The sequence below is a fragment of the Phocoena sinus genome, chromosome 20 (assembly GCF_008692025.1).
Source record: "Phocoena sinus isolate mPhoSin1 chromosome 20, mPhoSin1.pri, whole genome shotgun sequence".
NCBI lineage: Eukaryota > Metazoa > Chordata > Mammalia > Artiodactyla > Phocoenidae > Phocoena > Phocoena sinus.
In genome coordinates this window covers 46,199,634-46,212,225 of record NC_045782.1, presented here as the reverse complement: position 1 = coordinate 46,212,225, position 12,592 = coordinate 46,199,634, and the positions used below count along the sequence as shown (strand labels likewise).

The following is a 12,592-nucleotide window of genomic DNA, read 5'->3' as shown; positions in this document are numbered from 1 at the left end:
GTCACATACTTTTTCTGTGTTAAGATGGTCGTGTGTTAAGATGGTCGTTACTCCTTTAGTCTATTAAAACAGTGTATTCCATTGGTTGAATCCAACATGCTCTGGCCACTTTTCAGCCTCTTCTGCACTGGACCACAGTTCTGGTCACAGGTACTCAGTCCATTTTTGTGGAGACTCTGCTACCCTAGACCTCCATCTTGTGGGGCAGTGGTCTCGGGAGGAAAGGTGTCTTTACCCTGCAGACAGTGTCCTCGTATGACTAGCATTCCACCTGTTGTCCTAAATAGTCTCCCCTGTGCTCACAGGTATTATTCCTTCTCATAGAAAGTGGCCCCAGCCTCCAGCCTGTGCTGCCCTGGGGTCTAGGCCCTGCTAGGTGTTGAGGAGGTGAAAGGGTTTTGTGGGAGCCTTCTCCATCTGCCTGGTGGTGTGCTCTGTTGACTTACCCCAGCGTCCTTCGGGAACCACTTGCAGGTTGTGGTAGCAGCAGGCAGAGCGCCCGCCGGACCAGCACCGTCTTCCGCTGGCGCAAGGGGAGGAGCTGCTTGGACTTGGTGGGGCGTGTGGCCAGGTTAGCAGTGAGGCGCCTCCTCTGGGGCATCATTCTGCGTCTGCATCTGCAACACGCGCCCCGTGTGAGGCTGCTGCTCTGCGGGACTCCTGGTAGGTGGTCCCATGCACTTGGGACCATGGATTCCATATTTGCAGATTTCTTGCAGATCACTGAAATTTACTTATAACTCCCAGATCAGTACTCATTGTATTGATTTCACAGTCCTTTGCGGGCTTGTGCAGAGCAGCAAAGTACTCGAGTTCAGCATGCTGGTTCCCGGCCGAGCACAACTCGGCAGCGCCCCCTCCTCCTCATTTCAGCTCCCACTGTGAACACGTGTTGTACTGTTTCTTAGGGCCACGTTTTTCATGTTTTGTAATTTTTGTTGGTGGTTTTGCTGTTGTTTTTTTTTATAAAACTCTATATATATGTATGTATGGCTGCATTGGGTCTTCGTTGCTGCACGTGGGCTTTCTCTAGTTGTGGTGAGCGAGGGTTACTCTTCATTGTGGTGCACAGGCTTCTCATTGCGGTGGCTTCTCTTGTTGCAGAGCCTGGGCTCTAAGTGCGCGGGCTTCAGTAGTTGCATCATGTGGGCTCAGTAGTTGTGGCTTACGGGTTCTAGAGCACAGGCTCAGTAGTTGTGGTGCAGGGGCTTAGTTGCTCCGCAGCATGTGGGATCTTCCTGGACCAGGGCTCGAACCCGTCCGTGTCCCCTGCATTGGCAGGTGGATTCTTAACCACTGCGCCACCAGGGAAGTCCCGGTTTTGCTGTTTAAAGTGGACTCGGAGCATGGTTCTGAAAAGACCTGGAGTGTTCTAGGCACAGAAGGCTGTGATGTGCCTTATGGAGAAAGTAGAGGCATGAGTTCAGTGTTGGATCAACAGTATAGATTAAGTCGTCTTTAATCAAAAGCCACATAAAACAAGGTATGTGTTGATCAGTTGACAAGCCCTACCCCGTGTTTCCCCGGGGCAGCAGCTCAGCACCTGCCAGCTTGGTATCCCACCTGGTATGGCTCAGCTTTGGGCACTGATTCACTCACAGCCGTGTCAGGCATCTCTTAGGAGCAGTGGTGCTGGGCTATAGCAGGAAATGTGTCCATGCGTCATGCTTGGAGGGGAGTTGAGTCTCGCCTGAGTGGAGAGTGCATCCCAGGACACAGCCAGGAAACTGGGTAGGACAGCACGTTGGCAGGGAGACCTGCAGGGCCAGGGGCTGCTGGTGTGGGAAGCGGGCAAGCTGGGGAACCAACGAGTGTGCCTAAGATGGGTATTTCAGGGACATTCACAGCCACAAGGAGGCTGGAGGCTTCAGGGGGTCAGCCAGGAGGCCGTGCCACCACCCAGGTTGGAGCTGCTGGCCTCTGCCTGTGTACGCAGACAGTGCTATTAGATGGGTGGGGGGCGAGAGGGGTCAGGATGGTGCCTGGCGTCCCCTTGGAATGTGACCCTGGGGTTGAGTCACCCTCCTGCTGAGGCACCATGTGACTGAGGGCAGAGTACCCCCAACAGGAACATGTGTTCTCCCTGCTCTGTGCGCACCTGCGTGGCCTCTCGAGAGCGCCCCGGTGCAGCACATTGTCATAGCACGTTGTCAGAGCTGCCCTCTCACCCTTGGGAAAGGAAGCCCGTCTCCCCAGGAACGTGCGTTGAGCTCCAGTTACTGCCACCATGGGCATGAGGAGGGTACGGAAAGGAAAGCCTGGCATTTTGATGCCCGGTGTTCGTGGGAAGTGGAGAGGTAGGGTGAGTCCAGCTGTGAGGTGGGCTCTTGGCCCTGGCTTCAGTCACAGTTGCACATGTGTGGTTCACTAGCATGGTTATGGCTGTGTTATTTCTTCAACGACTCCTCATCATTTTGGTCAGATATGGAGTCTTGGGCCGACACCGTGCTTGGGTGGTGCCCCACCTGCTCACTGTAGCCTGAGTGCCCCTTTGCACTCTTCCTGCTGAGATTTCTCCTCTGCCCACACCTCAGTCTCCCTCACTGTCCTGGTCCTTTCCTTTTCTTTCTGTCACCTTTCTTAAGGGTTTGCAGTTCATGGTTAGCGGAAGACCCTGCTCAGCCTGGCCTAGGAACCACGCCATGCCTACTTGGGAATCTGGGACCCAGGCTCCACCCACATCCCTGCCTCCCGGACAGCAGGCCCTGCTCTCTGCTGCCCCGCCCCAGCACACCAGCCCCTTCTTCCAGTCACATCATTTTTCAGGCTTTGACCGTTTGCACTGATCTACCATTAACTCCATTCTGCTCTGATTCTACAGCCACTACATCCTCCTGAAATAGCATTTATTCAAGCCAGAATTTTGTGGGGCATCTCCTAGACTAGCCAAGGCTCTGGGTCTCTGCCATGGACTGCAGCAGTGAAGTGTGTGTCCTGCTGGAAGAACCCAGGCTCCGTGGCAGTGCTGCCCCAGCACCACACATGCCCTATTCATGAAAGTGACGCAGCAGTCGTTCTTGAGAGATGACACTGGAGGTGGTCAGAGGCCCCATGTTAACCAGGGTCCAGCTGCTGGTCCCTTTGTTCCCTAAAGGCATGGCCACGTGAAATTTTCCTACACAAAATCCTACTGGGACTTTCAATTGGAATGGTGTTGAATCTGGAGATCAAAGTGGGGACACTGGCATCCTGGTAGTGTCAGAGCTCCCCTTTCTTTGACCTCAGTCTGTGTCCCGTGGCTTCCTGTCTCTCATTTTGTAGACCCTCCTTCCTCTCACTTAGCTTCAAGTTCCATTTCTTGAGAGGAAATTCTGTAATCCCCCTGTGCCAGCTAAAGCGGTATGTTAAACACCGAAAGTTATAAAGCTTGGTGTAAACTCCTTCTACTTACAGCTCTTACACAGCACGCAGAGCAAACTGTCATGAGTTGCAGCAGCCGTAATGTCTACTAACATCAATGTGGCGGGACAACACGCGTGTCACTGCTGGGACGCAGGCGTGCTCAGAAGACAGGGTCGCTGTTCCCAGCTCTTTGTGCACTTATCTTTCTCCATCTGGCCACCTGCTGCCATGGTCCTAAACCTCCCTCGGGGCATGAGGGCATGGGGTGGGAGGGCAGGGGTCTTCCTGGACAGGATGCTGCTTCTCCAGGTCACTGTGCATCCTCCAGCACACATCCCACCCCCCACTCACCCCCAACCCCTCTGAGTGGGATAGCTCCAGGCTCCTCCCAGCCCAGGCCTGCTTTCCCCCTGGAGGAAGCAGCACTTCCAGGTGTGGGACGACCAGTTTGCCTGGTTGTGCAGAGCACGAGGCAGGTGAGATCAGAGGTGGTGGAGACCCTTGTGCCCAGTGAGAGCCCCATGAGGAGGAAGGAGACCCTTGTGCCCAGTGAGAGCCCCATGAGGAGGAAGGAGACCCTTGTGCCCAGTGAGAGCCCCATGAGGAGGAAGGAGACCCTTGTGCCCAGTGAGAGCCCCATGAGGAGGAAGGAGACCCTTGTGCCCAGTGAGAGCCCCATGAGGAGGAAGGGCCCCTCTGTGATGAAGACTGGAGAGAAGAAGGGCTTGGGTGGAGGGGTGTGGGGAAGCCGGCCCAGGGCTCGCAGAGCTCCCTCCCTACAGGCTAGGCTCGGGAGAAGGTGTGTGGCTCAGATGCAGGCTTGGCTTGCTGCACCCCGATCCCCTTCTGGGTTTGGGGACTCTGCATCGGGGAGAAGCCAGCAGTGGCCCGTGGGCCAAAACAGCAAAGCTTGTCTGCTCTGTGCCCCACCTCTGCCTCAGTCCCTTTACCCCTCCTCTCGCTTCAGCAAGACAGCACACGACTGGAAGCAATAAACAGATGCCGGCTGTTCATAAAGAGACTCACTGTTCACGCAGTTAACGTGTGGTGGGGACGAGGGTCCATCCAGAAGCACGGGTGCTGACTCACTGTTTCTCCACAGCAGCGGCGAGTCCCTTGCACATGCTGGCGACACACGCCTCGGCGTCGGCCTCCCTGCCCACCAAGCGCCAGAACGGCGACCCGGTGGAGCAGCCAGAGCTAAAGCGGGTCAAGACAGAAGATGGCGAGGGCCTCGTCATCGCCCTGAGCATGGATGCGCCGCCGGCAGCCGTGCGGGAGAAGGGCGTCCAGAACTAGCGGCCGGGAGAGTGTTTCTCACTTTAACGTCAACTCTGTGGTGCCAAAAGGAGACACTGCCTCTCACCGACGCTCAGAGCGCGTTCCCTCGGTGGGTAGAGGGCCCTGCGGTTGGACTTCACCTCAGCACTGGAAACACAAACCCAGGTGGCCTTAAAACTCCTTAATTTAAAGACTGAAGTCACCCCTGAACAAAACCACACGCAGCAAAGCTGGGCTCCGGCAGTGTCTCCCCGCCCAGCGCTCAGCTTAGTTCCGAGTAGATACTCTCAGTCCTTCCGAGGGAGGACGTACCCGGTGCGAGCAGGCCTGCTGGGCCGGAGCCACCCCGCCACCAGTAGACAAGACAGTATTTTGTTGTTCACATGTGGAATTAGAATATTTTGAGGTGTACTTTCTTTCTTTACAAAATAATGGGGTCTTTGACATTTCAGATCACTCCATTTCTACTCTGGTAATTTTGGAATCACACAGGACCTTTTGTGTGGATTTCATTTGGGGAGAAGAAACAAAGTAGTTTTGTTTGTTTTTGTTGTTTGTTTTCAGCCTATGGAATGATTTACTTTTGTCTGTCCTGTTTAAGTTAAATGGAGCTACTTGACATCTACAAATTTTCCACGTTAGAGCAGTTACCTGAATTAATCCACCTCCATTTCCGTGTGTAAGACGGACAGACACACAGACGGACACCCGCGGGCCACTTGTAACCCTGACGGAAAGAGCTGCCAGGCTCGCGGAGCTGCACTTACCCATTTCTCTTTCTTGCTACTTTTTGTTGTTTGTTTCTTTGTGTTGACTTTGTCCCTGGCATAATTTTCCACTCTAAGTAAAACAAGTCTCCTATGTGTATGTTTAAAACAAAAGAACTATTACTTCTTCATTTGGAAAAAAAGATTCAATCTTTTATCACACACCCTTTTCAAACAAACATCACAGATCTCTCCGTGGCACGTTCGCTATTTTAGGTGCCGTCACCAGCTCTCGGCATCGTCCGACCAGCCGGCCACCCGATGATGGTGCGGTTTGCCCCCCTCATGGCAGGAGCAGCTGCTGGGGTGGAGCAGAAGCTGCCTGTTAACACAAGGGTCTTGGAAGCAGCCACCCTCTGTCCGGGTAAGCATTGGAAACACCTAGGTTGCTTTCTGATTTGTAATAGGAAATTCCCCTCAACCTTTTAGAACTGAATTCAGTACTAAGGCTGACTTCTCTCCTACAAAAAATAAAAGCGAAAGGAAAGGAAACAAAGGTGAGAGAATGAGAAGTAGGAGGCCCGCACGGCCTCAGCCCATGTTCCTCCAGAAGAAAGCCACTCACCTTTCCAGAGGGTTCTGGGGGTCAGAGCTGAGCAGCATGCAAACAGAAAGAGGGCTTTGGCCTTATTGTGAATTTTTAAATGTCATCGTCATAACATTATTTATTTAAATGTAGTTATTTTGGTATTTAATTTTTTTTTAAAGAGAGGAAAAAACCCCTGTATTTTCCTGGTGGAATGAAACAGCTCAGAATGGTATATTTAGGCAATTTTAAAACAGTTATTATTTACCTAAAGACCAAATATGATAAACCTGTTCTAAGTATTGTGTGTCAATCCACGGTATGGAGCTGTCACAATGTTGTTGCAGATAATGCATATTAAAAACTATGAAATTACTGCACACTAGCTGGATTTATAACTCAGCCATTTAAAAAATAAAAACGAAACCATCATGTGAATGAGACCACGTGTGTGACAGTAGCAAAATCTAACTTGCAGACTGAAGCACGGATGGATCAGAGCACCTCAGGGCAGCAATCTGCATCTCCCAGGCACTTTACAGATACCTTGGAATGTGTATTTTTTTTCTTTTTACTCAGAAGGTTTGCAATTTGCAAAACAATTCGGATCTGCTGTGTCCTACATGTGGGATCGGGTCACTCCACTGAGTGCTCCAGACCTTAGTCATGGCCACCGCAGCCCCCTAACCGTGAGCTCTGGGGAGGTGAGTGGACAAGACCACCCTGATGGGGAGATGGCCTGGGGAACACTAAGCAAATGCCTTGTGCGTCCTCCAGGAGACGCATCTCCACAGCCGTCCAGAAAAACTCGGGTAGGTTTTCCCTGCATAAGCCCAGTCCATCAGTTGATTATTTCTGAGCCTAAAATGTAGACTTTATGGGCCTGGAGGGATTTCTGCTTGGTTTATAGGTAAGAAAAGTACCCGGTTCTCAAATTTAAAGAAGGGAGAAGGTTAGTTTTGGCTGCTGGGAGCTAGAGCATGCCTTTTTCAAAGGTGGGGCATTCTCTTTCCTTTTTCCTTCTGTCTTATTCATTTGGCTCATTCATTGGCACATAGGAATTTAAGAATATCAAGGAGAGGGCAGGAAAAGGAAAACATAGATTAACAACTACCGTGTCCTGGGCACTTAAAATTTTTTTACATTTAGCTTTGAATCCCCAGGAGCCCTTCAACACCCAGGAGTCACTGAGCTTGTGTCCTTGTGGCCCACTTGATGCCTGGTGCTACATCAACAGTCACATTGCAATTCACTCCCACCCGGCTGTCCACTGGTGGTTCCTAAGTGTCTCATTTCAAAAAGTCTCTGCTTTGACTTCTGCCAAACTTCTGAGCTCCCTGAGGTACTAGAAATTTCATTTCAGCAGCTTTGCCCTGAACCAGACAAAAATACAAAAGGGAAACTCACACGTGATCAAGTGATGTGGGGCATCCCAAGGTGTCTATGCATGGTTTTTGGATTAATCTTCCTCTCGCGTCAGTTGAGTCTCCACCCGGACAGCTGAGCTCCTTAAATGCATCACACCTCTCATCGTCCTCTCCTAGAACAACAGAGTAGGCGGGGCCACGGTCAGAAGGGGGTGGGGCGTGTCAGGACTTGGGATTTCTGTGCTATGTTACACAAAGAGACAAGTGACAATCTTCAAGTCCTAACCTCCACTATTCTAGAAGGTATAGTGGTGATTTGTGTGCAAAGATTTGAAATTTTAAAAGTACCAAGTTCCTAAAATTCAATAAAATATTTTTATTAATTTTAATTGAATACAGAGTATCATTGTCATTTTGATAAGCTTAAGCAGGCATGCTTTTTTGCTTTTTTTTAAATGCTCTCTGAGCACACCAAAGGCCTAGAGCACTGGAGCAAGTATTCGAAGGAGCTGCTGTGAGGACAGCAGTTCAGGCTTCTTGACTCCACCAGAAGAAAGGGGGCATTGAGTGTTTGCGTGTGAAAAGGGCATTGGGTCACAGGCAGCGATAACAGTCTTGCTGGCTTTCAATCCATCACGTTAGAGTTTTCAAACTTACTTTGAGGTTCTGGTTGTAGCTGCCGTTTCTTCTGCAGACTTGCGCCTCAGCTTGAGAAAGATCATTGCAAACAGCCTGAGATACATCCTCCCATGAGATGAAAATCTTGTCTAAATAGGCACATGGTATTCCGGTCCCCACACTGTTAACACTTGGATTGTCCAGCTCCTAGAAGGTCTGTGGTATGGATTGCTGATGTCCTGAGGAGTAGGAAGAGGAAGGGGGAATACTGAAATGACACGAAGTCCCCTTTGGGAGCTAAATGAAGCTCAAGCACAGAGTGTTCACATGGAGTTTTGTTCTTGACATTGATGCCCTAGTGTAAAAACAGTTCTATTAGCATAAGAGCTGCTCTTCGTGTACTGAGACTCTCTCTCCTAACAAAAGGGAGCATTCCTAAATGTTTTTTTTCAGATCTGTTGTCCATGTTGCTTTTTTTAACAAATGTATTTATTTTATTTATTTTTGGCTGCGTTGGGCCTTCGTTGCCGTACACAGGCTTTCTCTAGTTGCAGCGAGCGGGGGCTACTCTTCGTTGTGGTGCACGGGCTTTTCATTGCAGTGGCTTCTCTTGTCACAGAGCACAGGCTCTTAGGCGCGGTCCATTTTGTATTAATAGATGCTTTAAAGTGCATTAGGTCTTACCTCCCCCTTCTCAACTCAGGAAAAGTTCCTCTGGTAATTCATTAGGGTCACCTTGCTGAAGTTAAACTGAGTCAAATAAGAGCTATCCTACAGGATAACCTACCTTTACCCAAGAAAAAGATGTTGAAGGCAGGAGGCCTTCAGGTATAGGAAACAATTCAGTAACTCTGATAAGATGTCTTTCATGTAGCAAAAGCCATGTTAGTTATTGCGGAGAGGCCCACATTTAGGCCACATTTCGTCTCTAAGGAAGATATAGGGGGGAATTCCCTAGTGGCCCAGTGGTTGGGACTCCGAGCTTCCACTGCAGGGGGTACAGGTTTGATCCCTGATCAGGGAACTAAGATCCCGCATGCCATGCGGCACGGCCCAAAAAAGAGGGAAGGCATTGGGGCATGTCATGAAGCTATGTGCAGTTGCCATATGGTAAGTTCAGTCCTAAATATGGGAGGTGAAAGAACCCATAGTATGTAGTGATTTAAACTGTAGCCTGTTGGCCAGCACTCACCGTAGGTCTCTGTGGAATACTGCCTCTTGTTGTTACCCCTCCACGTTTACATCCATAGCAATACAAAATTAGATTTTAACATGGGTCTCTCAGGTGATCTCTGATGAGATGACTAAACCTGTGGGCACAAAATTTTCTGATTTTAGAAATGTCTTTCTGAGGTCTCTGCCCTGTGTCTCACCCATTGGCTGAATAAATAAAGCAACTGTCATAGTCCTCTGAAAAAGAAATAGTAGCAAGGGGGTTAAAACTGGAAGAACAACCAACGTGGTGATTATTTTCCTGAATTTTTCTCCCCTCTTGTATCTCCTGATGTAGACTCCAGGACAGCCTGAATATCAGAACTGCATGTTAGGAATGAACATCAGAATACCCAAGAGAAGCCTTCCCCTCACAGGGGAAGGGGGCCCCTGTGGGACACGTGGAGGGGAATCACAAAACTGTATACCTGTAAGCAGGAGCCCTGGAGACACTGAGGACTCAGAGAAGACGAATTGGGAAAGGGGACATTTCTAGTCCAAAGAAGTTGGGGACAGGAGGGAGAAATACTTTTCTTTGGCCCCAAGGAGTGTGCAACATCGCAGGGAGGCTAAAGCCTGAGACTTAGCCAAGGGCCAGGAAAGCGGGTACCTAGGATACAGGAAGTTAGAGAGAAAGATTCTCTAGGGCTGTGTATGGCATCCTGGGCTCACCCTCAGCTGCACATGCCTGGAACTGACTGAGGAAGCAAAGCAAAGTCTTTATAAATTGAACTCCCATGAAGAATGGCCCCAAATAGCACTGCAGAGCTTGGGAAACAACTGACCCCCAACAACTGACCCCAAACCACAACCCACAGAGGGCAGGTCGGCACATTTATTCTGAACCTAGCCAGGTTATTTGCCTGCTTAAAAAAAAAAAAGATTCTACATTCTCTACAGGATTTAAATAGGACTCAGAGCTTCATAAAATGAACAATGTCCAGAATACAGTTCAAAATTACAGTGTACAAAGAGCCAGGAAAATCTCTTAAGGGGAAAGGAAAGAGATGTCAACTTAAGCATGTTGGAATAATCAGAAAAGGACATTAGCTTTCTATGGCTTTAATTACTGTAACCAGACTCCATGAAGTAAGGGCAAATGCTCTTGAACCGAAAGCTATAGAACTTAAAATTAACAAATGAAAAATTCGGTGGATCAACAGAAAAATGCTCGGAAACAAACGAACCTTAGCCTCAGGGACCTGTGGGACAATATAAAAAGATCAAATACACCCTGGGTTAATGAATTCACAGCAAGAGGAGAAAGACATTGGTGTTTTAAAAATAATAATAACAATGCCTAAAAATGTCCCAGATATAATTGTAAAGATTCACAAAGCTCCAAATAGGATAAACTCAAAGAAAAACCATGTCAAGACATACCACTGGCTACTGAAACTGAAAACATTTTATCTTGAAAGCACCCAAAGAAAAGTGACTTACTGCATACAGAGTAACAATCTGAATACAAATTTCTCATCAGAAACCATGGAGGCCCTATGACTAGAAAATTTTTGAAGGGCTTAAGGTAACTGTCAATCTAGACTACTATATCCATAGAAAATATCCGGAGTGCAGATTAAAAGATATTCTTAGATGAAGGAAAACTAAGAATTCTTAACCAGTAGAGCTGCTCAAAAAGAAACGCTACAGGACATTCTTCAGGCAAAAAGTAAATAATAGAGAAACTTTGGAACTTAAGGAATGAAGGAAGAGATCAACAGAAATGGTAAATATCTGGGCAACTATAATAACTAGTTTTTCCTCTTAAATTCTTTAAAATATTCTAACTTTCCAATGTAAAAGTTTTAACATTGTCTATCAGGGTTTTCAGTGTATGTAAACTTAACACATATTGACAAAAGTACAATATTAAAGGAGGAAGGCAAAGGTTTGTAGGTCTCTACATTTCTACACTGAAGTGGTAAAAACATTCTGAAGTAGACTGAAAAGCTAGCTTTGTCTGTTGTAGTCACTAGTGCAATCCCAATACCAAACAAAGGTAAAGGAAAAATCCAAAAGATAAATTAAAATGGAATGCTAAAATTTATTTTGAAATAACACAAAGGCAGAGAACAGGAAACCAAAGGGGAGGGGACAAGCAAAAAATAATAATATGGTAGGATCTTATCAATAATTACATTAAATATAAATAGTCTAAATAGACCAATTAAGAGTGTGTCAATTGGATCAAAAAATAAAACCCAGCTTACTTTAAATAGTATGGATAGGTTAAAAGTAAAAGGATAGAAAAAGTATATCCTGCGAACACTTGAAAGTTGGAGTGACTATATTAATGTCAAAGTAGACCTCAGAATAAGGAAAACTATCAGGCATAAAGACGTTACACAATGATACAGGGTCAATGCACCAAGACACACAACAGCCCTAGGGTTCCAAGCACCCAACAACAGTGCCTCAAAATAAATGAAGCAGGTACTTTGGTTTCAGGTTCCACGTGTAAGGAGCTGGGAAGCTGCCACTTCCTCCTAACACATAAATAGTGCAACAGCCCAAAAATCAACAACTCGTCTTGGAGCTAAGAGAGGTGAGGGTGCAGGGCAAACCACTACCCCCAAGATAGGAGAGACAGATGGGCGAACACAGGAGTGGAGACTACCACGGGGACCGGTGCCGGGCTACAAAAACCTACCCTGTGAGCAGTCAACTGCTGGACAACTCAGAGTTAATGCCCCAGGGGAACCCAGTCTTAGGGGTTCCCCACACTTTTGTACATTTTAATTGCAGAAGCTCAACCAGGTTCTCACAGAAAATATTGGAAAAAACCAGGGGAGGGGAAAGGAACCATGTTTGAAATAGACCAGAGCACTTTTTTTTTTAGGTTCTTTTTTGATGTGGACCATTTTTAAAGTCTATTGAATTTGTTACAATATTGCTTCTGCTTTGTTTTTTGGTTTTTTGGCCACAAGGCATGTGGGATCCTAGCACTCTGACCAGGTATTAAACCTACACCCCCTGCATTGAAAGGTGAAGTCTTAACCACTGGACCACCAGGGAAGTCCCTAGAGTATTGCGTTCTTAACAAAGCCTGCCTTCAGGAGAAAAGAGTTAACCAGAGCCTACCTGACCTAGAAGGGAAATTCCCAACCAGCCCACTCTAGCCACCCTGTCCCCTCTAAGAGGGAAGAAAACCTGAGAAACTCTTATGTAGTTCATAGCCCAGAGGCACAGGCTCCCTGAGACCTGCCCATAGGACTGTACACTGCTGCCCTGCCCCACCCCCATCCCGCACCTTACCACGTCACTGAAGACCTGTGTACAGCAGCTCCTTTTATCCAGTACACCATATCCAGTTGTCAAGAAAAAATTACAAGTATTAACTAAAAGGAAAACAATTTGTAGAGACAGAGCAAGCATCGGAACCAGACGTGGCAGGGGTGTTGGTGTTATCAGACGGGATCTAAAACAACTAGGACTAATATGTTAAGGACTCTAATGGATAAAGTAGACAGCATGCA

General features: G+C 47.8%; 2 protein-coding genes across 6 annotated transcripts in view; one reads left to right on the top strand and one right to left on the bottom strand.

The window, feature by feature from the left end:
- The window catches only part of FOXK2 (forkhead box K2), a 71,125-nt gene extending 63,448 nt beyond the window's left edge, over window positions 1–7,677 (top strand). Inside the window, exon 9 of one of the 2 annotated variants that reach the window (XM_032616987.1) lies at window positions 4,448–7,677. In XM_032616987.1, coding sequence (XP_032472878.1) covers window positions 4,448–4,641 — 194 coding nt within the window. In that variant the 3' untranslated portion in view covers window positions 4,642–7,677. Of the gene's footprint in view, window positions 1–4,444 lie in introns of both variants that reach the window. The other variant, XM_032616986.1, reaches the window with a different exon arrangement.
- Window positions 7,043–12,592, bottom strand: part of WDR45B (WD repeat domain 45B) — a 43,478-nt gene continuing 37,928 nt past the window's right edge. For all 4 annotated transcript variants that reach the window (XR_004347572.1, XR_004347575.1, XR_004347573.1 and 1 more), the window contains 3 exons: window positions 9,094–9,211; window positions 7,941–8,140; window positions 7,043–7,456 (listed from right to left, as the gene is read on the bottom strand). The gene's annotated coding sequence lies outside the window, so the exon portion shown is untranslated. The remainder of the gene's footprint in view (window positions 7,457–7,940; window positions 8,141–9,093; window positions 9,212–12,592) is intronic.